General features: G+C 37.9%; 2 protein-coding genes across 4 annotated transcripts in view; one reads left to right on the forward strand and one right to left on the reverse strand.

Moving 5' to 3' along the window:
* LOC107559404 (pyruvate carboxylase, mitochondrial-like) overlaps positions 1 to 27,957 on the reverse strand; it is a 144,417-nt gene that overhangs the window by 18,139 nt on the left and 98,321 nt on the right. The window contains exons 7-12 of the mRNA XM_016243216.1: positions 9,036 to 9,180; positions 7,639 to 7,728; positions 6,854 to 7,075; positions 5,893 to 6,049; positions 510 to 750; positions 36 to 285 (exon numbers count right to left, since the gene is read on the reverse strand). Of these exons, the coding sequence (XP_016098702.1) occupies positions 36 to 285; positions 510 to 750; positions 5,893 to 6,049; positions 6,854 to 7,075; positions 7,639 to 7,728; positions 9,036 to 9,180 (1,105 nt within the window). The remainder of the gene's footprint in view (positions 1 to 35; positions 286 to 509; positions 751 to 5,892; positions 6,050 to 6,853; positions 7,076 to 7,638; positions 7,729 to 9,035; positions 9,181 to 27,957) is intronic.
* LOC107559412 (leucine-rich repeat and fibronectin type-III domain-containing protein 4-like) lies at positions 17,814 to 27,135 on the forward strand. 3 transcript variants are annotated; one of them, XM_016243224.1, is made up of 4 exons: positions 17,814 to 18,220; positions 18,738 to 19,239; positions 20,458 to 22,116; positions 24,719 to 27,135. In XM_016243224.1, the coding sequence occupies exons 3-4, from the start codon at positions 20,480 to 20,482 to the stop codon at positions 25,758 to 25,760; spliced, it is 2,679 nt and encodes an 892-aa protein (XP_016098710.1). In that variant the 5' UTR covers positions 17,814 to 18,220; positions 18,738 to 19,239; positions 20,458 to 20,479; the 3' UTR covers positions 25,761 to 27,135. The 3 variants fall into 3 exon arrangements, with proteins under 3 accessions (XP_016098710.1, XP_016098711.1, XP_016098712.1); XM_016243225.1 differs by having other exon boundaries at positions 18,738 to 19,019; XM_016243226.1 differs by lacking the exon at positions 18,738 to 19,239.

Raw genomic sequence — 27,957 nt, forward strand, 5'->3', positions numbered from 1 at the left:
TATAGTGTATATTAGCTCGGTTTGACAGCCCTCACCAGTATTGAGTTTGGTGCCTTTGGTACATGCCACAATGGCACCCATGCTGGGCTGGGATGTCATTCCTGCCATGGAGTCAACCGCCACATCCACAATGTCTGCTCCTGCCTCTGCACACGCCAGCATGGCAGCCACACCGGCCCCTGCGGTGTCGTGAGTGTGCACATGGATCGGCACGTTTGGGAAACGGTCCCTCAACGCTCCCACCAGCAAACGGCCAGAGTCAGGCTTTAGGAGACCCGCCATGTCCTGCAGAGAGGAGAGCCAGAGGGAGAAAGTAAAGGAAAGTGAGAGAAGTGCACTAGAAACAAACAGAGACAGTGATGCAGTGGTATTTTATGTGTGGGTGGAGGCAGAGTGGGAGCAGCAGTCGAGATGAAAGAGTGAGCAAGAGTTGAGGTTAACAAAACAGACAAATGGATAAAAAAAAATAAAAAAATAAAAAACCCACACAAAAATAAACAAACAACCACCTTGATACAGAGGATGTGTGTTCCAGCCTTGACCAGTTCATCTGCTAGTTTGAGATAGTAGTCTAAGGAATATTTCTGCCTCATGGGGTCGGAAACGTCGCCAGTGTACGAGATGGCCGCCTCCACCACTCCTCCTGCTGCACCAGCTGCCTCCATCCCCAAGAGCATGTTTGGAAGATAGTTCAACGAGTCAAACACACGGAAGATGTCCATACCGTTTTCTTTGGCCACCTCACAGAACCTAACAAAAACAGAGGAAATTATGTAATGAGTATCAATATATCACAGAGCTGTTTGTTTCGGTGTTGTTATTGCTAACTTAAGCTAAAACTATAAAGCTAAAACACTTTTTGGTAACTGAAATAAAGCAGAAATAAATATAAAATATATATTATCATTATATATTATAATAGATATATCTATTCTATATAATAAGATGAAAAACCTGAACTGCCCTGGGAACTGACTGACAAGTTTAGGCTGAATTATTATAAAATGTTACTAAAATGACAAATTAAACTGAAATAAAAATAAAGTGAAATAGCATTTTTATAAAAAAAAAAAAAACAAATAAAATGACAAAAGCACATTACAAAATTGATAAAAATAAAACAAAATGAAAATACAAAAAAGCTAATTCAAAATATTAGCATATAAATAATATTAAAATAACACTGGTTTGTTTACTTAGGGGAGGTTTAGAAGATTCCCGTTAGCTTTGCTCTCCTACCTGATTTAAGCAAGTATTAGGGCCCATCAAAATGTCAGTTGCCTACATTTTATGGGAGATTTTTGATCCATAAGACTTACATTTGTTTATTTTGCCATTGAAAATGCTGAATGGAAACTAGTAGCAGCCATTTTATGGTAGGTCTGAAACAAAGCCATTAAATGAGCACAAATGCTCCCCAGTTCCACATTCTAATATGAATTAAAAGCCATCTGAATGGTGCTTGGGGCCAGAGTCAGTGGCAGCAAGAAACAAATGGAGAAGGCAAAAGCTAGTGAAGACAAAGGGGTTTTCTAACAAATAGTGGAACTGAATGATTTTTCAGTTTGTTCGTTAATGTCTGCATTCTTCCGCTGAAGTGGGTGGGAAACCATATTAAAATACTAAAATACTCTTTCATGTGTCGCTATTCAGCAGCAGCATTGTGCTGTTCCTGAATCTATAGTGTAATGGCAAAATAATTTAATAATTTACGCAATACAAAGTTATAGCAAGCAATTCATGAAAACTCATTCTGATTCTGATTCTGATGAACAAATGACTCAAATGAGCCGGTTTTTTAAAATATTGACAAACAAGAAAAATAGTCCTTTCCAATTTGATTCCTCACGTGCTTTCTCGAAGGTATGAAAATAACCATTACTGTAAGTGGAGTATGAATCAGAACTTTTAATTCCTTGGGATTCCCGTCAGTAAAAAGATTAACATTTGAGAAGTTCATTCAGACTGTGAGCAGGTTGTGGTGTAAGATACCACATGACTCACTTGAAGACGGCATTGTCAGGGTAGTTGGTATATCCAACGGCGTTGGCACCTCTCAGAAGCATCTGAAAAGGCACATTTGGCATCAGAGCCCTCAACTCTTGAAGCCTTTTCCAGGGACACTCACATAGGAAACGCATTGCCACGTCAAAAGTAGCGCCTGGTGAAGAAGAAAGAGAGACAGGACACAAAAAATAAATAAGAGGATCAGAATATCCAGCATTGGAGGAACAGATGTGGAAAACTCTAAGAAGCATGTAAAGCACCTTCCTATTGGAATCATACTGTAAGTCCACACTTTGATTCCAGAAATGAACTTTTAGACGTTTTAGTTTTAGAAATTTTGAATGTGCTTTGTCATTTTTATATATTTTTTTCCTATTTGATTTATTTTAAGTTTGGTTTTATTTCTCATTTTCACTTACTTTTTCATTTCAGTTTAGGTTTCTCATCTAATGTTTATATTTTATTTCAGTGAAAACTTTTAATAGTTTCAAATATCCATAATTCATATGCCAACATGTATCTAGTAGTAGTCTAGTCCAGTAGTAGTTGCTTACTATTTCTGTTTTATTTGATTTATGGTACCTAGGAAAAGCCTGTGTAAACACACCTTTTGCAAAAAAAAAAATGTTTAAACTTATTTATTAGTGAAATCATCAAACAATTTAACAATGGAATTGCATTTATTTTTAACAAAAGTTTATTCCTTAAAAGTACTAAAACATCCAGAGTCATTAAGAGCAATCAAAACCAGACCCTGGCTTCACTGGTATTTGATCGATCTGTGTTATTCAGCTGGAATGAGGCAAATATTCGAGCTGGAGAATAGTAGGCTGGGTTTGCTGCCAGAATGCATGAGAGCGGTAAGGCAAAAAATAGGGAGGGAGGGAGGGAGGGAGGAAGGGAGAGAGAGAAAGAATGAGAAGGAAAGAAAACAATAGTGTCGAACTAATACCACACCTCCCCAGTTTTCCACGCTGAAGAGGTTACTGAAGCTGTGAGCCACAAAAGGTGCAATCCGTTTGAGGTCGTGAGTGCGTACACGAGTGGCCAGGAGGGACTGGTGGGCGTCTCTGAACGTAGTGTCCATAAGCAGCAGACCCTGGTGGGCACGTACCGTCTTCGCAAAACCATCTGGACCCTCTCTCAGCAACACATCCCTGAAACCCACTGGTGGCTCACCTGCAGAGTGCATACAAACACACAAACTGCCAATTAATAATACAGACATTATTAACACCACGCTGTGTAGGACTACAAAGGAAAATAAACAAGTTTTATCAGGGCTATTATTCACATTCAGACACAAAAACGCAAAACAATGTGCATCTTAATAGACATACAGTTTTATAACAGAAAAGAATAAAGTAGTTTTTCCAGATCATAACAATAAATTTTCGCTCTTGGCACATGTCCAAACAAATCCACACAAGATGGAAGTAAAAAAGTGAATGAAAATGTGGTGGAGGGGCTCTTTTGTAAACAAACGTCTTAATATTCTGTTCCTCCTGATGTAGATTATAATATAATATAGTCAAAGGTAACTTCATGAAACGCTGAGGGGGAGGGATGAATTATGACCACCTTCTGAAAGATGTAAACATACTCTACTTAATGCCTTCTGCAGTGCATCAATGCAATATCACGGCAACCAAGTGAAAAGGCAGCTTATGCTGAGTTTGTAGTGTGAGAAACTGACAGCGTGTGAATGTAAGATAAGGAAAGTGTGTGTGTGTGTTTCTCACCGAGGGGTACTGGTGGGATGACCGGATCGATGGGAGAAGGCTTAGCCTTGACAGGTATCGGAGTAGTCGGGCCGTTCACCATAACATGCCCTGAATGACGAGCAAATGCAATCACACACAAATAGTCAAATCCACCTCTGCTGGTATAATACACTGAGTGGATGGGTCAAGTGGACTGGAGACTGCACAGCCCACATTAGTTAAAAGGTTTTGGCTCTTGGCTTGACTTAAACTTTGTAAAGGGCAGCTGAGAAAGAGCAGGGATGGTGAAAATTATACATTTTTGTTCATATGCAAAATAACTGTGAACATTTTTCATTATATTATTCTTATTTTAAAAGAAGTATCTTATGCTCTCCAAGGCTGCTTTTTGATCAAAACTTCAGTAAAAAACATTATATTGTGAAATATTACTAAAATTTCAAATAACTTTCTTTTTAAAAATATTTGAAAATGCAATTTATTCTTGTCATGCAAAGCTGAATTTTCAGCAGCCATTAGTCCAGTCGTCTGTATCACATGATCTTTCAGAAATATTTCTAATATGCTGCTTGTGCTTTTCTAATTTTTTTTCTCTGCTAAATAGAAACTTCAAAAAAAATTATTTCAAATAACAATATTTTATTACATTAAATGTCTTTACTCTCACTTTTGATCAATTTAATGCAGTTTAGTTGAGTATTATATTTCTTTAAAAAAAAAATCTTACTGATGCTTAGCTTTTAAATGGTTAAATTCTCTCTGTATAAGTTGCACTGATGTTAAACATTCATAATAGAAACATGAGAGCTGTTTATAATCTGTAATAAGATAACCGATGCATTAAACATGCATTCAGTCATTTTTAAATTTTACACAACAAAAGTGACAAAAATGTCCCAGATGATGTTATCTATGTGGGGTCAAAAATGCCCTGTAGTATATTCTATGGATTTTGATTTTATCTGCTGTCTGACCTTTTATTATATACTATTCTAGGCATATTAAATAATGTGTTTAGTTGAAATGAGTGCAATAAAGGCTTATAGTTTCATGACATCTTGTGCATTATTTTAAGCTACTTGATTTGATTTTATATTTAGCAGCCATAACTGAACATTTTGTTCAATTAAATAGCTCAACTGAGGTTTTGTCAAAATGTTACTAAAATGACAAATTAAACTGAAATAAAAATAAAGTGAAATAGCATTTTTATAAAAAAAAAAAAAACAAATAAAATGACAAAAGCACATTACAAAATTGATAAAAATAAAACAAAATGAAAATACAAAAAAGCTAATTCAAAATATTAGCATATAAATAATATTAAAATAACACTGGTTTGTTTACTTAGGGGAGGTTTAGAAGATTCCCGTTAGCTTTGCTCTCCTACCTGATTTAAGCAAGTATTAGGGCCCATCAAAATGTCAGTTGCCTACATTTTATGGGAGATTTTTGATCCATAAGACTTACATTTGTTTATTTTGCCATTGAAAATGCTGAATGGAAACTAGTAGCAGCCATTTTATGGTAGGTCTGAAACAAAGCCATTAAATGAGCACAAATGCTCCCCAGTTCCACATTCTAATATGAATTAAAAGCCATCTGAATGGTGCTTGGGGCCAGAGTCAGTGGCAGCAAGAAACAAATGGAGAAGGCAAAAGCTAGTGAAGACAAAGGGGTTTTCTAACAAATAGTGGAACTGAATGATTTTTCAGTTTGTTCGTTAATGTCTGCATTCTTCCGCTGAAGTGGGTGGGAAACCATATTAAAATACTCTGTCAGTGTTTCATGTGTCGCTATTCAGCAGCAGCATTGTGCTGTTCCTGAATCTATAGTGTAATGGCAAAATAATTTACTATTGAATGCAATACAAAGTTATAGCAAGCAATTCATGAAAACTCATTCTGATTCTGATTCTGATTCTGATGAACAAATGACTCAAATGAGCCGGTTTTTTAAAATATTGACAAACAAGAAAAATAGTCCTTTCCAATTTGATTCCTCACGTGCTTTCTCGAAGGTATGAAAATAACCATTACTGTAAGTGGAGTATGAATCAGAACTTTTAATTCCTTGGGATTCCCGTCAGTAAAAAGATTAACATTTGAGAAGTTCATTCAGACTGTGAGCAGGTTGTGGTGTAAGATACCACATGACTCACTTGAAGACGGCATTGTCAGGGTAGTTGGTATATCCAACGGCGTTGGCACCTCTCAGAAGCATCTGAAAAGGCACATTTGGCATCAGAGCCCTCAACTCTTGAAGCCTTTTCCAGGGACACTCACATAGGAAACGCATTGCCACGTCAAAAGTAGCGCCTGGTGAAGAAGAAAGAGAGACAGGACACAAAAAATAAATAAGAGGATCAGAATATCCAGCATTGGAGGAACAGATGTGGAAAACTCTAAGAAGCATGTAAAGCACCTTCCTATTGGAATCATACTGTAAGTCCACACTTTGATTCCAGAAATGAACCAACACACAGTTTTAGTTTTAGAAATTTTGAATGTGCTTTGTCATTTTTATATATTTTTTTCCTATTTGATTTATTTTAAGTTTGGTTTTATTTCTCATTTTCGCTTACTTTTTCATTTCAGTTTAGGTTTCTCATCTAATGTTTATATTTTATTTCAGTGAAAACTTTTAATAGTTTCAAATATCCATAATTCATATGCCAACATGTATCTAGTAGTAGTCTAGTCCAGTAGTAGTTGCTTACTATTTCTGTTTTATTTGATTTATGGTACCTAGGAAAAGCCTGTGTAAACACACCTTTTGCAAAAAAAAAAATGTTTAAACTTATTTATTAGTGAAATCATCAAACAATTTAACAATGGAATTGCATTTATTTTTAACAAAAGTTTATTCCTTAAAAGTACTAAAACATCCAGAGTCATTAAGAGCAATCAAAACCAGACCCTGGCTTCACTGGTATTTGATCGATCTGTGTTATTCAGCTGGAATGAGGCAAATATTCGAGCTGGAGAATAGTAGGCTGGGTTTGCTGCCAGAATGCATGAGAGCGGTAAGGCAAAAAATAGGGAGGGAGGGAGGGAGGGAGGAAGGGAGAGAGAGAAAGAATGAGAAGGAAAGAAAACAATAGTGTCGAACTAATACCACACCTCCCCAGTTTTCCACGCTGAAGAGGTTACTGAAGCTGTGAGCCACAAAAGGTGCAATCCGTTTGAGGTCGTGAGTGCGTACACGAGTGGCCAGGAGGGACTGGTGGGCGTCTCTGAACGTAGTGTCCATAAGCAGCAGACCCTGGTGGGCACGTACCGTCTTCGCAAAACCATCTGGACCCTCTCTCAGCAACACATCCCTGAAACCCACTGGTGGCTCACCTGCAGAGTGCATACAAACACACAAACTGCCAATTAATAATACAGACATTATTAACACCACGCTGTGTAGGACTACAAAGGAAAATAAACAAGTTTTATCAGGGCTATTATTCACATTCAGACACAAAAACGCAAAACAATGTGCATCTTAATAGACATACAGTTTTATAACAGAAAAGAATAAAGTAGTTTTTCCAGATCATAACAATAAATTTTCGCTCTTGGCACATGTCCAAACAAATCCACACAAGATGGAAGTAAAAAAGTGAATGAAAATGTGGTGGAGGGGCTCTTTTGTAAACAAACGTCTTAATATTCTGTTCCTCCTGATGTAGATTATAATATAATATAGTCAAAGGTAACTTCATGAAACGCTGAGGGGGAGGGATGAATTATGACCACCTTCTGAAAGATGTAAACATACTCTACTTAATGCCTTCTGCAGTGCATCAATGCAATATCACGGCAACCAAGTGAAAAGGCAGCTTATGCTGAGTTTGTAGTGTGAGAAACTGACAGCGTGTGAATGTAAGATAAGGAAAGTGTGTGTGTGTGTTTCTCACCGAGGGGTACTGGTGGGATGACCGGATCGATGGGAGAAGGCTTAGCCTTGACAGGTATCGGAGTAGTCGGGCCGTTCACCATAACATGCCCTGAATGACGAGCAAATGCAATCACACACAAATAGTCAAATCCACCTCTGCTGGTATAATACACTGAGTGGATGGGTCAAGTGGACTGGAGACTGCACAGCCCACATTAGTTAAAAGGTTTTGGCTCTTGGCTTGACTTAAACTTTGTAAAGGGCAGCTGAGAAAGAGCAGGGATGGTGAAAATTATACATTTTTGTTCATATGCAAAATAACTGTGAACATTTTTCATTATATTATTCTTATTTTAAAAGAAGTATCTTATGCTCTCCAAGGCTGCTTTTTGATCAAAACTTCAGTAAAAAACATTATATTGTGAAATATTACTAAAATTTCAAATAACTTTCTTTTTAAAAATATTTGAAAATGCAATTTATTCTTGTCATGCAAAGCTGAATTTTCAGCAGCCATTAGTCCAGTCGTCTGTATCACATGATCTTTCAGAAATATTTCTAATATGCTGCTTGTGCTTTTCTAATTTTTTTTCTCTGCTAAATAGAAACTTCAAAAAAAATTATTTCAAATAACAATATTTTATTACATTAAATGTCTTTACTCTCACTTTTGATCAATTTAATGCAGTTTAGTTGAGTATTATATTTCTTTAAAAAAAAAATCTTACTGATGCTTAGCTTTTAAATGGTTAAATTCTCTCTGTATAAGTTGCACTGATGTTAAACATTCATAATAGAAACATGAGAGCTGTTTATAATCTGTAATAAGATAACCGATGCATTAAACATGCATTCAGTCATTTTTAAATTTTACACAACAAAAGTGACAAAAATGTCCCAGATGATGTTATCTATGTGGGGTCAAAAATGCCCTGTAGTATATTCTATGGATTTTGATTTTATCTGCTGTCTGACCTTTTATTATATACTATTCTAGGCATATTAAATAATGTGTTTAGTTGAAATGAGTGCAATAAAGGCTTATAGTTTCATGACATCTTGTGCATTATTTTAAGCTACTTGATTTGATTTTATATTTAGCAGCCATAACTGAACATTTTGTTCAATTAAATAGCTCAACTGAGGTTTTGTCATAAATCGACAACATGCTGTGTTTTATGGTTTGGAATAAATACCCTCATTAAGGTATAAATGCCTCTGATAATCAATTCCAGGGGAGCAAATCAAATCTAATTTAAAAAGTTCATTTCTGACACTAAAAGTAACGAATAGCACTCATGAAATGAATCAAACATAAAATATGAAATAAACATCAGAAAACAAATTTGCACCTTTAAATTCAGTCAAACAAGTGTGAATTATGTTCACTGAATCAACTGTTCAACAAAGGGTTACCCAGGTAGTGAAGCAGTTTCTGGGCTCGGTTCTGCACCGGTTTGAGGTTGAAGAGATCTGGATTCTCATCGATGAACTGAGTATCTACCGTCCCATTCAGGAACTGATTATTACTCAGCACGTTCTGGAGGAACGGGATATTTGTCTGGGGAGAGAAAAGAGAATAGATTAATACATTTTTAACTAGTCCTGTGCAACTGATGAGCTGAAAGCTGGAGAGAGCCTAGAGTGGGAAGCTCTTGAGAGAGGAAGACCAATCCAAGACTGTGCTCTCACACGATCTGAGCTTAGGTTTTAATGGTCCTACATAGGGCAGATGGGGCCATTCGGTAGGCAGTTCTAAAATCAATACCATTATCTAAACGCTCAATACTCCCTTCCATCACTATCAAACCTGCCTTTGGGCTCAGGTCACTGAGGAAACTGTGCTCACTGTTACAGCATGAAGAAACAACTCAATATACTGAGCTGACATGCAATACATTACAAGTCCTGTATTCTTGATATAGCTACATGCGTTCCTGTGGTGCTCTGAGCTGAAACCAACGGCCGAACATGAAGGATTTTCCAGAATCCATTAGCCTGACTGTCGATAATGGACTCCAATGGCAGCTGGAGAAGGGGAGATAATTAAAGGTTCAGATAGACAGACATGAAAGACAGGGTATGAAATCAGAAGGTTGAAGAGGGAGCAGATGTGAGAGATTAACAGAATAAGCAAAGTGTTAATTGAAACGCTATAGTTTTAGCACTTGGCTTTTGCACCCTTGCCACTTACATACATACACATCACATGTTGATTCACACTAGAGTTTAGCAGAGACCTTAAGAGAAGAAGTGAAGGAGAGATCGAGGATGAGGAAGAAAAGAAACCAAAAGAGAGGCCGAGTCCAAATCTTCTCCCAAGAATTGAGAGTTGGAAAGAGTCGGCTCTAATCCGCCAGCACTCTGACCCAGATTCTTCTAACTGCAGGATTCCTCCTCATTCCAAACGTTTACATTATTCCTCTCATAAAACAAACTAAGCATTTCAAACCCAAAGCACATTGTATGCACCTTATTTTTAATGTAAAAGCAGACGCAGTCATTTTTACCTTGAATGCACAAGACTTCTGGTGTCAGTTAGATGTACAAAACCTGTCTGTTATGCTGCTTGATGTTGGTATGTTATCATATTTTAATTTGTTACAACAATCATGGACACTATGGTTTGTTTTGCAAATAGTTTTACTGTATACTGTACTGTGTCATATATACCTAAAGAATCACATGACAATTACAGAAAATAGCTTACTTCCATCTTGAAAAATAGGGCCGACACTACCAATCAAAAAGTTGACACATCTACTCATTCTAATTACTATTTTCAACATTTTAGAATAATAGTGAAGTCATCAAAACCATGAAATGAAAATGGAAGTATGGGAAATATGTAGAGAAAAAATTATTTAAAGAAACCAAAACTATCTTACAGTGCTGCTTGAAATTTTGTGAACCCTTCACAATTTTCTGTATTTCTGCGTAAATATGACCCAAAAGTTCTGAAAGTTGACAGAGAATCACCACTCACAGATCATTAGAGATCATTTTCCAGAATAAATAAATGACAAAGTATATATTTTTGTCTCATTTGCTTGATTGCATTCTCTGTCAACTTTTAGAACTTGTGTGAAAATCTGATGATCTTTTGGGTCATATTTACGCAGAAATTTTCAAGCAGCACTGTATATTTGAGGCATATCCTGAGATACTTCTTAAACTGAATGTGTTTCCATATATTCTGGACAATTGTTGGCTTTCCTTCGTTATCTTGTCCAACTTGTCCATTGAACAAAATTAATAATTTTTTTTTTTTTTAAGGAATTCATACATTGATACAATTTATACATTATTTATACATAAAAAAAGCTCTACATTTTGTGGCAAATCATTAGTTGAACGTAAAGGGATAGTTTAGACAAAAATGTAAATTCTGTCATCATTTATTCAGCATGATGTCCCTCCAAACCTGTATGACTTACTTCCTTCAGTGAAAAACAGAAGATATTTTCAAAGAATGTTAGTATCCAGACAATGTTGGACACCATTGACTTAAAAAAAAAAAAAACACTGTGACATTTCGCAAAATATCTTTCATGTGTAACAGAAGTAAAAATGTTTGGAATGACATGAGAATGAGTAAACAATGACAGAATTTTCATTTTGGGTAAATTATTCCTTTAATTTAAGACTGAAATACAAATTCAGTCAAGTGTGTCCAAACTTTTAACTAAGTGCATACACTGTATGCTTTATATACAGAGCTCATGCAGACATATAGAAACAATGCAGGAGACACTGAACTACTTAATGTTGCATTTGACAAAGTGCCTGAAGCTACAGACTTTACATACTCGTACAACAAGATGCATACAGATGTAGTGAAAACCACTGCAACTACTGTAGCTGACAGGCAGCAAGTGGTTAACCCTCTATGGTACTGTGCTGCCTCCAGGTAACAAACAAATTTGACTCGCTGAACTAAAAGACAATGCCCAATTCATGAGTCTTTTCTTTATGGAGAAGGGAGGACCATATACTAAGTAACAGAAGTGCAAATATTGACCATGAATTAAGCCTTATTATTATAAATCATACTACATTATGTAGTTAACTATATTAGTATTTCCAAGAAGGATGTGCAATTGTACAATATTCCTGAAGAGCACAAGCATGCACATAAATCCACAATAATCAAGAGCTTCTCTGGGCTGGTAAAGGAAATATCTTTTTACAGCTTTGCTTGGACAGTGTTGTTTAGTGGTAAACCACTGGGCATCGTTGGAAACAGTTTATTGCCCACAAGCTCGCCACAATGGCTGGATAAAGTTAGGGAAGAAAGAGAATAAGAGAGAGCGGGAAAGAGAAATCACTGGAGTTTAAACATTTAAGCACAGACAGGCTGTGAATATATAGTATTCACGGCTACCTGTCTGGATTTTTACATTTAGAAATAAAGAGCAACCACATCGAAGAATACAGGGTTAAAATGAGCAGTTACAATGCCAACCATCCAACCATGGGACCTGTCTAACAAGACAGATGGAAGTACAGATGGCGATATCACAACGTAGTCTCTCAGATTTAACCAATTTGACTAGCTCAGAGTTTAGAGCTGTCCAGGGTGCTGAAATATCTCAAGTCCACTGTGCTTTGCTCTGTTTCCCAACCTTCTGTGTCTCCACAGCCTCATTAGAAAGACTCAAATATGCCTTAAACAACACCAAACTAGAAATGTTTTCCTCTTAATTAATATTATATTCACATGATAGCAAATTATTACTATGAAAGCTACCATTATTATAATGAAGTCTTCCACAAGTTTTGACAATTCTGAGGGCAATCGACTGAGAAACTGAGAAAGACCTAGGAGCAAATTTATTCATAAGTAAAATCCACATGGGGTGCTTAATTAAATTCAAGACATTATTTTTATTTTCATCTTTCAAACCGCAACAATTATGAAATATCACCCATCAGCAAAATGCATCATAATTTTATACAAATGTAAATGAGAAAGTCACCAGCAGCAAAAACATCTTTCAGAAATAGTACATAAGATTAAGTCCTCAAATTGTGAGGAAACGGTAATTGTTATATTTAAATATTGCAGATTTGCATTGTTCATATAAACACATGCACTACTGTTTAAAAAGTTGGTGTCGGTAAGATTTTTTTATGTTTTTGAATGCAGTCTTATGCTTTATTTGAAATACAGTAAAAACGGTAACACTGTTAAATATACTAAAATACTATTATTGCAGTAAAATATTCTTACAATTTAAAGTAACTGTTTTCTATTTTTATACACTTAAAAATATCTATATATTTATTTTTAAATAATAATGATCCTTCAGAAATTATTTCAGTATGCTGATTCAACGTGATCTCATGATAATTCGTATGTATTTTACGTAAAATGTGGTTCTATAAAACGTACATTTACGTACGTTTTTACAGGCACTAAAACGTACAATACTGACATATTTTCAACCTCTAAACATACAAATACTTACATATTATCAGCATTTAAACGTACAAAACTGACGTATTGACGACACCTAAAAACGAATCCTTTTGAATATTGAAATCGCGGCATTAATTTTATTAGTTTTTAGTTGTCATATGAATTACCTTGTTTTCAATTGCATTATTAAATTGTTTACTCATTTACTTATGAAATGATAACATTTCGTTATCGTTTTCTCCGACATGCTGTGACAGACAATAGAACTATAAAATACACCAAAAACGCAACATAATTACGAAATGAAACAATTTTATTATTTTAGGACTGCGAAGAACAGACCCAAATCCAAGCCTTCTTTCAGCGATCTGCTTGCTTCTCCATCCCGAGCAGCGAGTCCAGTGACCGTGAGCAGCAAAGCCCGCGCTGACTGATGCGCTCTTTACAAATTCAAATGTTGCCGCTTCAAACGACAGATTTTACGGCAGGATAATCAAACGCTCATTGGCTCTCGCCTGCATTCGTCACAGACTGCGACATGCCGTGTTTCTGTGTTTGAATGATGCGCACGCACCTTCACGTGTTCACGGAGTGGATCGGAAAAATTATCTGGATAATATTTTCAGCGATTAACAACATAAATTCTGCTCTGAATCACACAAACCTACTGTATTCTGCCAGAGAGGACTGCGGGTGCAACGCATCGTCATTTGGATTACTTTTGGTACTGCTTTTGACATTTTTGCAATAAATAAATGATTGTAATTGCATTTATCTGTCTGTCATGTTTTTCTTATAGTGTACAGAAATATTTAGGTTTATAGGTAGGAGTGGAATTAGCGACTATAAAAATATTTTAATGCTATATTGTTACTAAAATGGTTATTTTCCTGCGTATTTCAGTCATTTGCGTTTTATATCCTTTTATATTCACTATATGGGTAACGTTAGGTTAAGGTTTGGGTGTAGGTTAAGGGGTCTAAAAATCTAAATTGCGTATTAATAAAATGATAAAAATGCATATTCGCTATAAAATGGGTAGGTTTAGGTTTGGGGGTAAGGTTAAGGGGTCTACAAATTTTAATCGCTTACAGATAAAATTATAAAAATGCATTGATATGAATATCTTGATATGAAAGATACGTAAATATTTGTAAATTTTTTTGCTAAAAATAAGTAGCGATTTGTACGTTTTAAATGTTGAAATATGTCTAAATTGTACGTTTTAGCATTAATAAAAACGTACAAAAGTGTACGTTTTGTGCTTCTAAATGTTACATATTAACACCTACGTATAAACATGAGACCAGGCTGGCTGATTTGATGCTCAAAAACATTTCTTATTATTTTATCATCACTGTTGAAAACAGTTGTGCTGCTTAATATTTTTGTGGAAACCAGGATACATTTATTCCAGGATTCTTCGATGAATAGAAAACTCAATATTTAAAAAAATATATTATATATTTTTTTGGAACAATGTACAAGTCTTTAATGTTACTTTTGAACAATTTAATCCATCCTTGTTGAATAAAAGTGTTAAAGTCTTTGCAATTAAAAAAAAACTTCCTAACCCTAAACTTTTGAACAATAGTGCATATTTTACTACAAAATAAATGTCCCGATTAATTGTCAAACCACACATATTATTTAGTTACATTAAAACGGAAATGAATTCATTACAGCCCCAATATTTTAAGTTGTAAATTCTCACCTACAGGTTCACGAACCAAAAACTAAATCTTACAGTAACCTGCTTCTTAAGTTCCCCCCCGGGGTGTACGTACCCCTGCTTGGGAATCACTCTTTCATAGCAATTAGTTGTGGCTTGGATCCAGTAGTTGCAGTATCTTTTTTATGCTGGCACAATGTACATACACACATGAATCATTCATATTTGTCTTATGGTCCTTAAATGTATTATTCACGACTTGTCATTTTTGGAAACATGATTTAACTGAACCAAGACTGATTTTGGCTCACCGGCTAAATCTAGAGTCTGATACATCAGCAGCAGCTAGGTTTAGCAGTCTCTGAGCCCATCGGTTACATGCTCCAAGTGTGTGTGGAGCTGGGCTACAGCGGGCTGTTGGCAATGTTGTGTGTCGTCCGCTTAGCTGTGCTTCCATGCAGTTAGGCCTCTATATATAGACCCACATAAAGACTGAGTGACTCATGCTCACCTAAAAATCACAGACCCAAGAAAAACAAAGGTTATGGGAATCAGATATAGAACATGAAAAACAGAGAAAAAGTGTAACTTGGACTGAACATCTTTGGCTCCTTCTCTACTTCTCAACTTTGCTGGCCGTGTAAAGCTGTATTAGCCTCACGCTCATAAGATGATTAAACAGCTCAGCTTATAAGAACAGCTCTCTCATGATTTAGATTTGAACCCATGACCGCCTGCATCAACAGCAAGAAGAATCACTGGATTAAGACATTGTTTTTAGGCTAACAATTTACAACAAGATTCAATTTGTTAACTTTATTTAACGCAACAGGTACAATACTTTTTCAGCATTTATTAACTGTTCCTACATTCACTTCCTTTCAAAACTTTTGGATCAGTAGGATTTTTTTTTTTTGGCAGAAATGTATGCTTTTTAGGATGCATTAAAGGGGTCATATGATGCGATTTCAAGTTTTCCTTTCTCTTTGGAGTGTTACAAGCTGTTTGTGAATAGATAAGATCCCTAAAGTTGCAAAGACTAAAGTCTCAAATCCAAAGAGATATTCTTTATAAAAGTTAAGGCTTGTCCACGCCCTCCTAAAACGCCTCGTTCAAACACGCCCCCATATGTCTACGTCACGATGTGGGAAGATTTGCATAACACCACCCAAATGTTCATGCAAAGAAAGAAGGCGTAACTTTATTGTTGCTGCCACCACCGCCGCCATGTTGTGAAGACACTGTGTTTCGTTGCAAAACTACTGTTTGGCCTTCCAAAAGAGGACACGACTAGAAATCAGTGGTTAAGTTGTATTTACAACACTGTTCCAGAACACTTCAACCCAAATATTAAGATGTGTGCAGCGCATTTTATGGAGGACTGTTTCCTGAACCTGCAGAGTAGCCTACAATGCCGGCTGTTCTGACTCACAGTCTGTAAGTACGTTTTCATATTTAAAGAATTTGCCACTCATGATTCAAACGTGAGCTTTGGGCAGTGTAGAATAGCACTTGTTGTTTGTCGTTTCTCCGATCACAAATGCAGACATGGTTTTATGACAGTATAAGTCATTATAATCTGTAATTATGTCCCCACTGGATGCAACAAATGCCTCGTTTATAATGGGTTTTAATGTTTTTGTCTCGTCGCTCCAGGACACGGCATCACAGTATGGTAAGGGGCGTAACATTTCCGTCACACGCTTGAGGTATTCGGTCAATCACAACACACTGGATAGCTGGCCAATCAGAGCACACCTCGCTTTTCAGACTGATGAGCTTTGTAAAAATCGACGCGTTTCAGAAAGGCGGGGCATAGAGGAGAAACAATAATGTACAGTATGTGGAAAATAATGTGTTTTTTTAACCTTAAACCGCATAAACACATTTCATTACACCAAATACACAAAATAATGTTCTTTTTAGCAACATCATATGACCCCTTTAAGTTGATCAAAAATGTCAGTAAAGACATTTATAATGTTACAAAAGATTTCTACTTTGAATAAATGCTGTACTTTTGAACTTTTCTATTCAAAGAAACCTGAAAAAAAGCACTTTCCTTTTAAGCAGCACATCTGTTTTCAATGGTTTGAACCATTTCTTGAGCACAAAATCAGCATATAATGATTACTGAAAGATTATGTGACACTGAAGACTTGAGCAATTTAGTCTTTTAGTAAAATTCAGCTTTGCCATCATGAATACATTACATAAAATATATTAAACTAAAAAAAACTGCTATTTTAAATTGTATTAATATTTCACAGTATTACTGTTTTTAATGTATTTTTGATCAAATAAATCCAGCCTTGGTAAGCATGAGACTTTGAAAAACATCTTTTAAAAAATCTGACAGACCCAAAACTATTATACTAACACATTGTAACATTTCAAGTTAACATTAGTTATGTATTATGAATATTCACAAATTAACAACATAGCACATAGCATATTTTCAACTTATTATGAATAAAAATCATTATTAGTTCAGAATGCCTACTGCATACATTAATGTTAACAAATTGAACATTACTGTTAAAGGTGTTACTGTTTTCATTGTTATTTGAAAGTTCATGCATTTAATTTATTTTATTTTTTTAATACAAATTTCAAGTGTTTTTTTTTCCACTTAAAAAGCAAAAATACAGTCAATGATGGTGGATGGGACTGGACCCATGTCATGTCCCGTCAAGGGCATCAGAATGCCTTTGTTGCACCACCTCAAAAAGTTCTCAAAATCATCTGCTCTTATCCATTTTATGCCATTTACAGTAGGTGAAAATCAACTCTATGGGAGAATTGGTGACAAAAGTTCTTAGCGTGTCTGCCCGCCGATGGTGCCCTGCTGTTGAAAATGTACTGTCAGAGGGACAAAGCTTTGGGCAATTCCTCTCCAGATCCAACCTCACACCCCAGTTAGCCAATGCACTCTCAATCTGCCATTTTTACCCTTGCATTTCATCTCTCCCCTCATACCAAGAGCCAAGACTGCTTCAGGCTCTGACACTCCAACCACCCCCCCTCCCTCCTTCCTCCCTCCCTTTCCCTCTCTCTCTCGTTTTCTCTTCCCTCCCTCCCGCTCACTCTGCCCTTGCTGTAGCAGACACATTGCAGTCGCAAACGCTTGCACTCGCAACGACTTGCTCTCTGCATCAGAACCAACAAATCACAGACTCACGCAGTTCAAGAATACGGAGCAGGAACGAAAAAGCAAAAACGAGGCATTGATTGATGGCAATAAGCGACATCGGTGAGGACTCAACCGCATGGTTATATGAAGGTTCTTCGTGTCTGTAGGTGATGGTTTCCTACTTTGCGGGCAGGGTTTCCCAGGACCGTTTGCAAAAGTAAAAACAAAGAAGCTGTGGGGAGAGAAGCGAGGGGTGAGGATGCTACCCAAAATCCCTCCCTGAGGAACCTGAGAGGATGTAGAGGGAAAGAGACCCCTGGAGAGGGCAGCAGTTCTCTTGGATGGACATAAGCAGGAATTTGGAAATAAAAAAGGTTGGTATATGTTTGCCTTCACCCTATAGGTATTTAGGAGAGGTTGAGGATTAGTGGAGACAGAGATAATAAGATAGTTAAGACAGAGTAGAAAGACTACAACAGTTCATGGTGGATTAGAGAGAAAACAATTAGGAGGGAATCATGCAGTAAAATTAGTGTATAGACTTCACGTCCATCTAGACAAGAGTGTGCACACACATACACACATATTTGGCTCAGCCAGACCCACCGGGTCTGCTTGAAAGCAGGTCTAATTGGATTATTTGCTTTAATGCGCCAGTTTACAGGAAGAATCAATTCATTTAGGATCCTCAATAGTATAAGACGCCGACATCAGCAAACAGACATGAACATTACACAACATGCTTTCCACTTTAAGATGTGGCATCTGAGCTAAAGGTCTATGCAAGAGAAATGAGAGAACAAAATTAGGCTGACAATAAAAAAAAAAAGAATGTGAGCTTTTAATATTAGTTAAATATTTATTAAGAGGGATTTTTGTTTCTTTTGGCAGTTCACTCAGAGATGAAATGGATTGGAAGCCACTTGCTGCTGGAAGCACCTTTACAAATAAAAGAAGATTTGAATAAAAAAAAGCTTTCACTGGATTCTGACTTTTAAAATGCTGTGAAACAAAGGAGAATTTTGGATGAATTTCCTAATGAAAATCAAGGTGGGAAAAAACAATCCAGACATACCCAATTCCGATTAACTGAGGTTCACTAAGGATTATGGAAACGGGGCAGTGACTCATGGTGAAGAAAGGAACGACAAGGCAGTGAGGATGTGACTGTCAGTAAGTCTTCCATTTGACCACAGATCAAATTCACATCATCATGATTTTCAGCAATTAACTATGAGGAACAAATCGACCCTCAGCACACCTGAATATTTCCACAGTGTTTCACTCTAGATTTTAATCTGAAGCAATGATGGGACTAGCTGGGCAGATTGTCTATAAAGGAACTGAAAGGATTGGAAACCATTTTAAATCTTGATGAAACAGACACAAACAGGTATGAAAAATGACAGTAATTTTTCTCCTTTCTCTTCCATGCACAAAATATCCTACTGCTGGCAGGTAGAAGCTCATGAGGTTTGTCAAATGTTTGCAGAATATTTACAGTGTGTAATTCCAGATTCAGCACAATGAATATGAAGTCCACTGGGTTTTCATTCTTTATAGCAAATTTGCACACATACAGCTTTGAGCCAATTGCACATGGGGTTATTTATAGGATATAACTCTACTCTCTACGCTGCCCCATCTTATCTCTTGATCTCTCCCTTGCTCACTTGCATACACACACTTGTTTTAAAAACTGCTTTGCGAGTGTGACACTAGAGCCATTATGTAAGACTGAAATGAACAGGCCAAAATCACGTAAAAAACAAATAGAAGCATCAGCATTACACTTTATTGATGGCGACTGATGGACTAATTAAACCAAGTCAAGCATTTGCAAATGTTTAGGGACAGTTGTGCATTACATATCACAGGGTTTTGGTCATGTGAAATCAATCAAACATTTGCACACTCATTGCAGCTTGTGTTGTTCCCTACTGTCCTTGCACTGGTTGGTTGGAGCATGTCTGTCAATGTGTGCGACAGACCAAACACACACAGACAGTTATGTATCAGGTTAAAGGAGTAATCAGACCCCTGTAGGAGAGCAGGGAGCAGCAGGGAGAACAAACAGAAGGACATAAGACTTGGGTAAATAGATGCACTGTGTCTGCACACACAGCCACAGCAACAGCCACATAATCTCACATCTGCGATGAGAAGACAGCCAAGGCATTCATCAATTAGAATGTGACTGATCATCTTGGTGCTTGTCCCTGGCAGCCAAATCGAGTCTCTCTTTCACTCACAAACCAGGGGAAAAGTTTAAGGTTCTTGCTACACTTGCTGGATACATGATAAATGCCTTGAAATCTAAACAACTGACAAAGGATTCCAGGTAGACCATTAATCTGAAGCAATGGACACTGGTAGATTAGCTCACGATTAGCTCCTCTTTGATACACTGTAAGATGAAGTGAGCTTATACTGGATGAATGATTAGGCATAACACCAAGTCTCAGTGGCAATTAATGAATAACCGCATTTGTGCTGGGGATTATTGAATGGACAAGCAGGCTTAGGATTGGGGGAGATAGGGCTCAGCTTCTCCAAATTCTTAACAAGAAGTTATGAGTTGAAGCCACTAATGTCTGTTCTCTTTACACAGGTCTGTGGACAACCTGGTTACCATGCAACACACAGAACCGGGGAGTCCATCCAGAGGAACCAATCTGTTGCAAGAACAGGAGAGCTCGAAATGGATCCAATCAAGGAGATATCTTGCTTCATCTATCCCTGTCAGCACAATACGTGTCCGCCCCTGTCCCATGCCACAAATAACAATGTTCTGGCTGGGTCTTCTAGGCTTCATACTGCTGCGGAGCGGACAAGGTGTGTCGGCAGGGGAGACATGGGGCATGGTGTCCATCTGCCCCATCCATTGCGTGTGTCGGAACTTATCAGAGTCTCTGAGCACACTGTGTGTTAATAAAGGCCTGCTTTTCGTGCCACCAAACATTGATCGCCGCACTGTGGAGCTGCGTCTTGCTGACAACTACATCCTGGAAGTGGGAGGTGCAGACTTTGCCAATATGACAGGACTAGTTGACCTAACATTGTCACGCAACACCATACATGCTCTAAAACCACTGGCCTTTGCTGATCTGGAGAGTCTGCGTTCACTTCACCTGGACACCAACCGTCTCACAGTAGTGGGACCTCAGGACCTGACAGGTCTTATTAACCTTCAGCATCTCATCATCAACAACAATCAGCTCACAGATGTTTCGGCGGATGCTTTTGATGACTTCCTACTAACTCTGGAGGATCTGGACCTTTCCTACAACAACCTTCGTAGAGTTCCTTGGGATTCTATTCAGAATATGGCTAGCCTGCACACCTTAAATCTAGATCACAATCTAATAGACCAGGTTGCTGAGGGTTCTTTCAGTGAGCTCTACAAACTGTCCCGACTGGATATGACCTCAAACAGACTGCAGACTCTTCCCCCTGATCCACTGTTTTCCAGATCCCAAATTGGGGTTGTCAGTCCAACACCGTACAATTCCATCATCAGCCTTAACTTTGGAGGGAATCCCCTGCACTGCAACTGTGAGCTGTTGTGGCTACGACGACTGATTCGGGAAGACGACATGGAGACATGTGCCACACCTGCTCATCTGGCGGGTCGATATTTCTGGTCCATCCCAGAGGAAGAGTTTACGTGTGAGCCTCCACTGATCACTCGTAATACCAACAAGCTGTGGGTGTTGGAGGGCCAACGAGCCACACTTAAATGTAGAGCCATTGGTGACCCTGAGCCAGTCATTCATTGGGTGTCACCAGATGACCGTATTGTGGCCAACTCCAGTCGCATTAACTCACACTACAATGGCACACTGGACTTTTTGGTGACCCGTGCCAGAGATGATGGCACCTATACATGCATTGCCATCAATGCTGCAGGGGAATCCACAGCTCTGGTAGACTTGAAGATCATCCCTCTTCCTCATAGAGGGAATGGTACAATAACTCTTATCAACCACAGAGACCCTGGATCCTCCGATATTAGTAGTGGCCGTGGAGGGGTTGAAGGAGCAGGGACTGGTGTGGTGACCATACGGAATGTCACGGGAAGCAAGGCAGATACTGGAGAAAGAGGAAGTGGAAGCAGTAATGGAGGAGCAAAAACCTTGGTAGGAGTTCTAGGTGTGACATCCAATTCAGCTCAGATTCGCTGGAAAATGGGTCGATCTTCAACGCCTTTCTTGGTGTGGATGTATCAGATCCAGTACAACAGCACAGCTGACGACGCACTGGTTTACAGGTAAGGACATCTTGTTTCTGTATTGTGGCAGCACTTTTGACAAAAAAGGAGAAAATGATGTGTTGGTTTTCAGTGTTTGGTTTTCATGCGTTTCAAGTGAAAGCATATAAACATCCTTGGTGCTCATGTTCATGGATTATAGGCTTCAGATATTGATGGAAGGATAAGGCCAAAGGAAACAGACACAGCACAAAATGGATGGAAGATTCAAGTTGAGCCATGAGGCTAAAAGACATGCAGGCATCTATTTATAGCCAGGGAGGGGTAAAGAAAGCTGAGCTGTGGAATGAGAGGACATGCTGACTCTGGGGAAAACAGGATGGACCCTTTAAAAGGGCAAAACCTACACATTTGAAGATGCTGTCAAAATGAATCAGGAAGAGTGAAATGGATCTAAATGGAGGGAGAAAGGGGACAGAGAGATGGGACAGCTCACAAGGGAAGGGCTGTGGGAGTTGCTTACATTGACTCTTCTTAGATAGGCTGGAGAAGTCAGTAGTTATTGGCTGTGTCCAAATTCCCATACTTTTATATTATGTCGTATATCCAATGAAGAACTTTTTAACATCTGATATTTTTCTGGCATACAGCTTTGTAGTATAAATACATTTGATCAATTTCTGACTATTTAAATTAGAAGAAACTTTGGCTGACAGCTTTTTGATTTTTTAACATCTTTGACTTTATATCATCTCAAGCCTGATAGTTTTTCAGCTTTTGTTCCCTCATGGGATAGTGAAATGTCCACTGTTTGCACACTTCAGCTTCAGAATCTCAGCAGATGCAGTATATCATCTGAGTATAGTTCAACTACTTATGAATACTGATACTTTTTGCATACGGTGCAGCATTATTTTGATGCACAAACAACACAGCTTGCATTCAAATATCCTACTACTGACATAAAAAAAGAAATTCCTCCATGGTAGCCTTTATTTTACGATTTGATTTGTTTATCTTACTCTCCTTTCTCATTACCTTTTCCTTTACCTTTACAACCTTACTAGAGCTCTTCAGTCATATACACTCAATAACAATTCTGGCATGGTAAGAACATATCTTGAGAGGCTTAACAAAAGGAAGGGGCAGTGGGATTTCCAGGGATTGGCATCAATAATAAATGGTGAAGGTGAGGGGAATGTTTGGATGACAAGGAGAGAATATATATATATATATATATATATATAGTAGTATAGAAGTAGCAGCAGTTGCTGAGTGATGGCAGGCAGATAAGTGGATGAGTGGGAGGCCAGGCATCTTCATAACAGACCTGTTACTACAGCTATTCCCATCAACATTCAGGAATATGTAAGAATAAACACAGAAAGCTACTCTAGGCCAAAAGACAGACATTAATGCACATTGACTGGCCACCTTGAGTGCACTGCTAAACTAGAGAGATAAACTTTTTCCTAGATATTTTTGCACATTCAAGGCAATGCTCCACATTCAATGCAAGTTCCACTCTATTGACAGCATTTGTGGCATAATGTCAATACCCACAGAAAACAATATTGTTTCTCAGTTTAAAAAAAAAAAGAGAGGCAAAACTCATAGTTGCAGAACATAATGCAGTACAATATATGTGTCAACATGCAAAGTTATATCCAATATTTCCAATTCCTGCCATGGCCATGTAGAGATCTGAACTGGTCTAAAAATGCAAACCATCCTATGGAAATAATAGGAGAATTTTGCATAATTCATTTTCAAAATCACTGGCCAACACAATTCATAGAGAAACATGTAAGGCTTCATTAACATCAGATCATTAAGACAGGTTTCCTGTAAGGCTTGCAATTCAAATCATCCATAAGATTTGGAAAGTTAACATGCAGATAAGCATGCAAATGTCTCATTGATATGCAGTGACACACTGAGCTCAAAAACAGGAGAAGTCTACATGAATGTGAATTCAGATGTCTTTGATTCCTTACAGTGCAGCAATTATTCAATAACACTACAGTTCTTTTTACTGAGGTGGATACTCAAGGAAAGAAATAGTTTAGTGAAAAATAAATTAATAAAATTGACAAATCTGAACGAAAGATTCTTGAATCTGAAAAGGAGGCAAATAACTTATTGAAACTAGGGCAAAGGAGATTAAAAATTGTTCAAGGTCCTTCTGCAGTAACCGCCAATTACCTCTTAAAGTAAAGTGAATTAAAGGACTTGAATCAGGTGTAGTCTTCCAAAGCATTTTCATTACAGACATATATACCAAGCTTCCAAAGCAAATGCACTGGACACGGTCAATGAAGTCTATTAAAGAGTACTGTACGGACACAGTTTCTGCCAGAGATGGCAGATTGTAAAGACTAGTGTGGGCAGGAGTCCTTCAGGCAAGAAGCATGTCAGAACCCTCTTAGCTTTAATGTAAAAATGCCTCATTGCCTTAACTACAACATCTGTAGTTCATTCTTAATTTGCTCTTTTATAGATTCCCCTTCATTGCAGGGTATTGATTTAAGCCATTTTCACTACAAAACTGATCTTCTAAATCTCACCTTGTTGTGCTTGATGTATTTCAGGCTGGATTATTCCTTGACATAATGTTTAAAATTTCTCATAAATGTTCTCTTCTTTTTCTATTTGGTGTCAGAATTCTGCCTTCAACCAGTAATAGTTTCCTGCTGAAAAACTTGGTGTCAGGAGCAGACTATAGCCTGTGCGTCTTGGCCATATTCGATGATGGCATCTCCTCCTTGGCTACTACAAAGGTGCTGGGCTGCGTCCAGTTCAGCACTAAAGAGGATTATCCAGAATGTCGTTCTCTGCACGCTCACTTCCTGGGCGGCACGTTGACAGTGATGGTGGGTGGTGTGGTGGTGGTAACCCTTCTGGTCTTCACTGTGGCCATGATGGTGCGCCATCGCGTCTGTGGAGAGTGTCGGGACGATGCCAATAGGCCGGGCAAGTTCTTTCCAGCCAAAGGGGTGGATGTTTACGCCCAAACGAACGGAAACAACAGTATGATGATGGTGGCCTTGCCAAATGGACTCTTGGCCCAAAGAACAAAAGACAAACACAAGCCCAGCTCTCTCCTAAAGCCTAAACAGAGTCCGGAGCCACACCATGGCACACGCGATAGGGGTGACAGGGCAGTGAGGGAAAAATGTTTTAGTCCTCTTACACCAGAAAGTGAGAGATTGACACTCTATTACTCCCCAAGTAACACACTGCCCACGCCGACACAAAATCGAGCAGGTAGGTTCAAGTTACGGAAGTCTCTGGAGAAAGACAAAGACATGGACAGACACGTCTTGGACTCGCTTGCACCAACAGAAGATGGAGATGACGGAAGGGAAGGAAGCTCAGACTTGAGACAAGCGCTCAAAACCAAGCGTAGCTGCTCTTTTGACGTGGGTGAAATCACCACCACCACGTGTTACAGCTACGCCAAGCAACTGAGCGTTATCTGGTCCCGACGTAGCCAGTCCCTAAATGGTATGCTTGTCCACTGTGCCTCCACCACCAGCACGTCCAGCATGGGTAGCAGTGAGCAGTACAGCCACGGCCTAACGCAGAACTATCTACATGCCTTTGCTTCCAACAACTCCTCCAACTCCAACTCCAATTCTACTTCAAACTCAAACAGTAGCATGACCGTCAATCCAAGAAACCTAGAGGAAAGCGTGGTGTAGATAGTGAAAGAAAGACTCCACAGTCAGAGGGGGAAGTGACATCTAGGAAAGGCCAATACTAACAAATGAGGTAACGAAAGTACTATAAAAATAATATGAGGATTGATGAGAAGTAATGCTCCCGACACAAAGGATTGGCTATTATTTGATGACCGCCATTATTTCGAGCCACAACAAGGCTCAAAATCAAATTATGTGAAGATAAAGAATGACAAGTAAGATTTGAGTAAATAATAATTCAAGGACAGGCTTGTTTTTTTACGACAGGCCCAAGGCATGGGGGATTACAACCTAAAGCGTCCGTTTCAACAAGATTAATTAACCAATTAATAAATTATTGAATAAATCAGTCGCTACTTTATGCAGAAGAAACACTAGTCGAATGTTAATGAGGCGCTGAAAGGGGTAAATATCACAAAAAAGAAAAGAGAAGAAAAGAAAAGGAAAAAAAAACATTTGAACCCAAAGAGGGAATGCATTATTTGTTGAAATTCACTGCTGCGAAGAAGCACAACATGACTGGGCCCTCTAATGAGGGAAGGTATATAAATATGCTGTAATTTTTTTTAAATTTTTTTTGGTGGATATGTTTTTCAATGAATTGAAAAGATGGAGGAGGGACTCACAGAACACTTCAACACACTGGTGCTTAAAATGGGGGAACCATTTGTTAAAATGTCATTCAACAGTGGTCTGAATAGTCATAATTGTTCTTGTCTGATCACCCTTTTTCCAGAGTCATAAAAAGAATAAAAAGCTGTTCTGTAAAAATGATATCGTGTATTGTGGAATAAAGCTGTAATGAAGCTCTAATTGAGATCAATCTGATATGATAGCTCCATGCTTAAGAGAAGCTGGAATAAAAAGCCATATGGCACATAATGCTTTGAACCAAAAAACAAGGCATCATGGCATACAGACCCCAAAAATACCAGATTCAAATGTCAGATAGTATAATCTGTATAATGTCTCTAATGTACTAATTCTAGCTCAGCTAACTTAACTGGAGATTTAATTGAAGATAATAAGCAACAACAAGAAGAAGGTCTGTTAATCTCCAAGACCACAAAATAAGTAATGCGTTATATGGGCTAAGGCTTCAAGATGAAGCTTGTTATTTCCAGTTATGTTTCTTCATCAAGACCGCTTTATATAACAGCTGACAGAAGAGGAGGAGAAAAACAGCACAGAGATGAAAGGAAAAAGGCAGGGGTGAAGGTGTGGACCAGAAAAAGAGGACATGTGCGCAGTTGGAGGAGGTTTCCTGTCTGCCTTGTCTGTGTATAATGCTGAGTGCTTTGTTACAATGTATATCGCAAATGGTCTTTGAAGCTCAGGTTGTAGCCAAGACATTATATGGAGAAATAAATAACATATATGCGTACTGTTTTTTTTTTTTTTATCAATACATGCTCTTTTCTAAAACCTAGTGAGCGGAATACTGAAGAGTGCTCACTAAAGATACATTTATTTGACGAAACATACATTAAAACAGTAATGTGAAATGTTATTACAATTTAAAATAATTATGTATTAGTATTTTAATTTACTGTAATGGCAAAGCTGATTTTTCAGCACCCATTACTCAAGTCTTCAGTGTCACATGATCCTTCAGTAATCATTCTAATATGCTGATTTGGTGTCAAGAAACATTTCTTATTATCATCAGTGTTGAAAACCGTTATGCTGCGTAATATTTTTGTGGAAACTGTGCACTACCATTCAAAAGTTCGGGGTAAGATCGATTAAAAAAAGACAGGCAAGGCATTTAAAATGTTACAAATATTTCTATTTCAAATAAACACCGTTTCTATTCATCAAAGAATCCTGAAAATATCTAATACGGTTTCCACAAATATATTAAGCACCAAAGTTTAAGTGGGTTTTTCCAGTATGGTCTATAGATACAGTAGCTCACCAGAGTTTGGAACAGAGCTACACACACTATGCTGAGGTCCTTCCTGCTGCAAAAACTACCCGAGAAAAGCATGGCTTCACACAGATGTGTTTTCCAGTCAGGAACAGCATGTACTAATCGCATGGTCTCATTTTTACGGGTGCTTTTGTTGTCAGAGTGTGATGTCTAAAATCATCAGCATGCTTTTTATTTCCAAAGCAACCCTAGAGCGCATAAATGTCTTTACACACTCTATGAAGAGCACAAAACTCTGACTGCATGAAAGACAAGTGTGGGCAG

This window comes from Sinocyclocheilus grahami, unplaced genomic scaffold (assembly GCF_001515645.1).
Source record: "Sinocyclocheilus grahami isolate Dianchi unplaced genomic scaffold, SAMN03320097.WGS_v1.1 scaffold684.1, whole genome shotgun sequence".
Lineage (NCBI taxonomy): Eukaryota > Metazoa > Chordata > Actinopteri > Cypriniformes > Cyprinidae > Sinocyclocheilus > Sinocyclocheilus grahami.

Coding starts and splice junctions, on each gene's coding strand:
- LOC107559412 (XM_016243224.1), top strand. CDS start 20,480: ATGCAACACACAGAACCGGGGAGTCCATCCAGAGGAACCAATCTGTTG. Junction 22,117..24,718: donor GACGACGCACTGGTTTACAG/GTAAGGACATCT, acceptor ATTTGGTGTCAG/AATTCTGCCTTCAACCAGTA.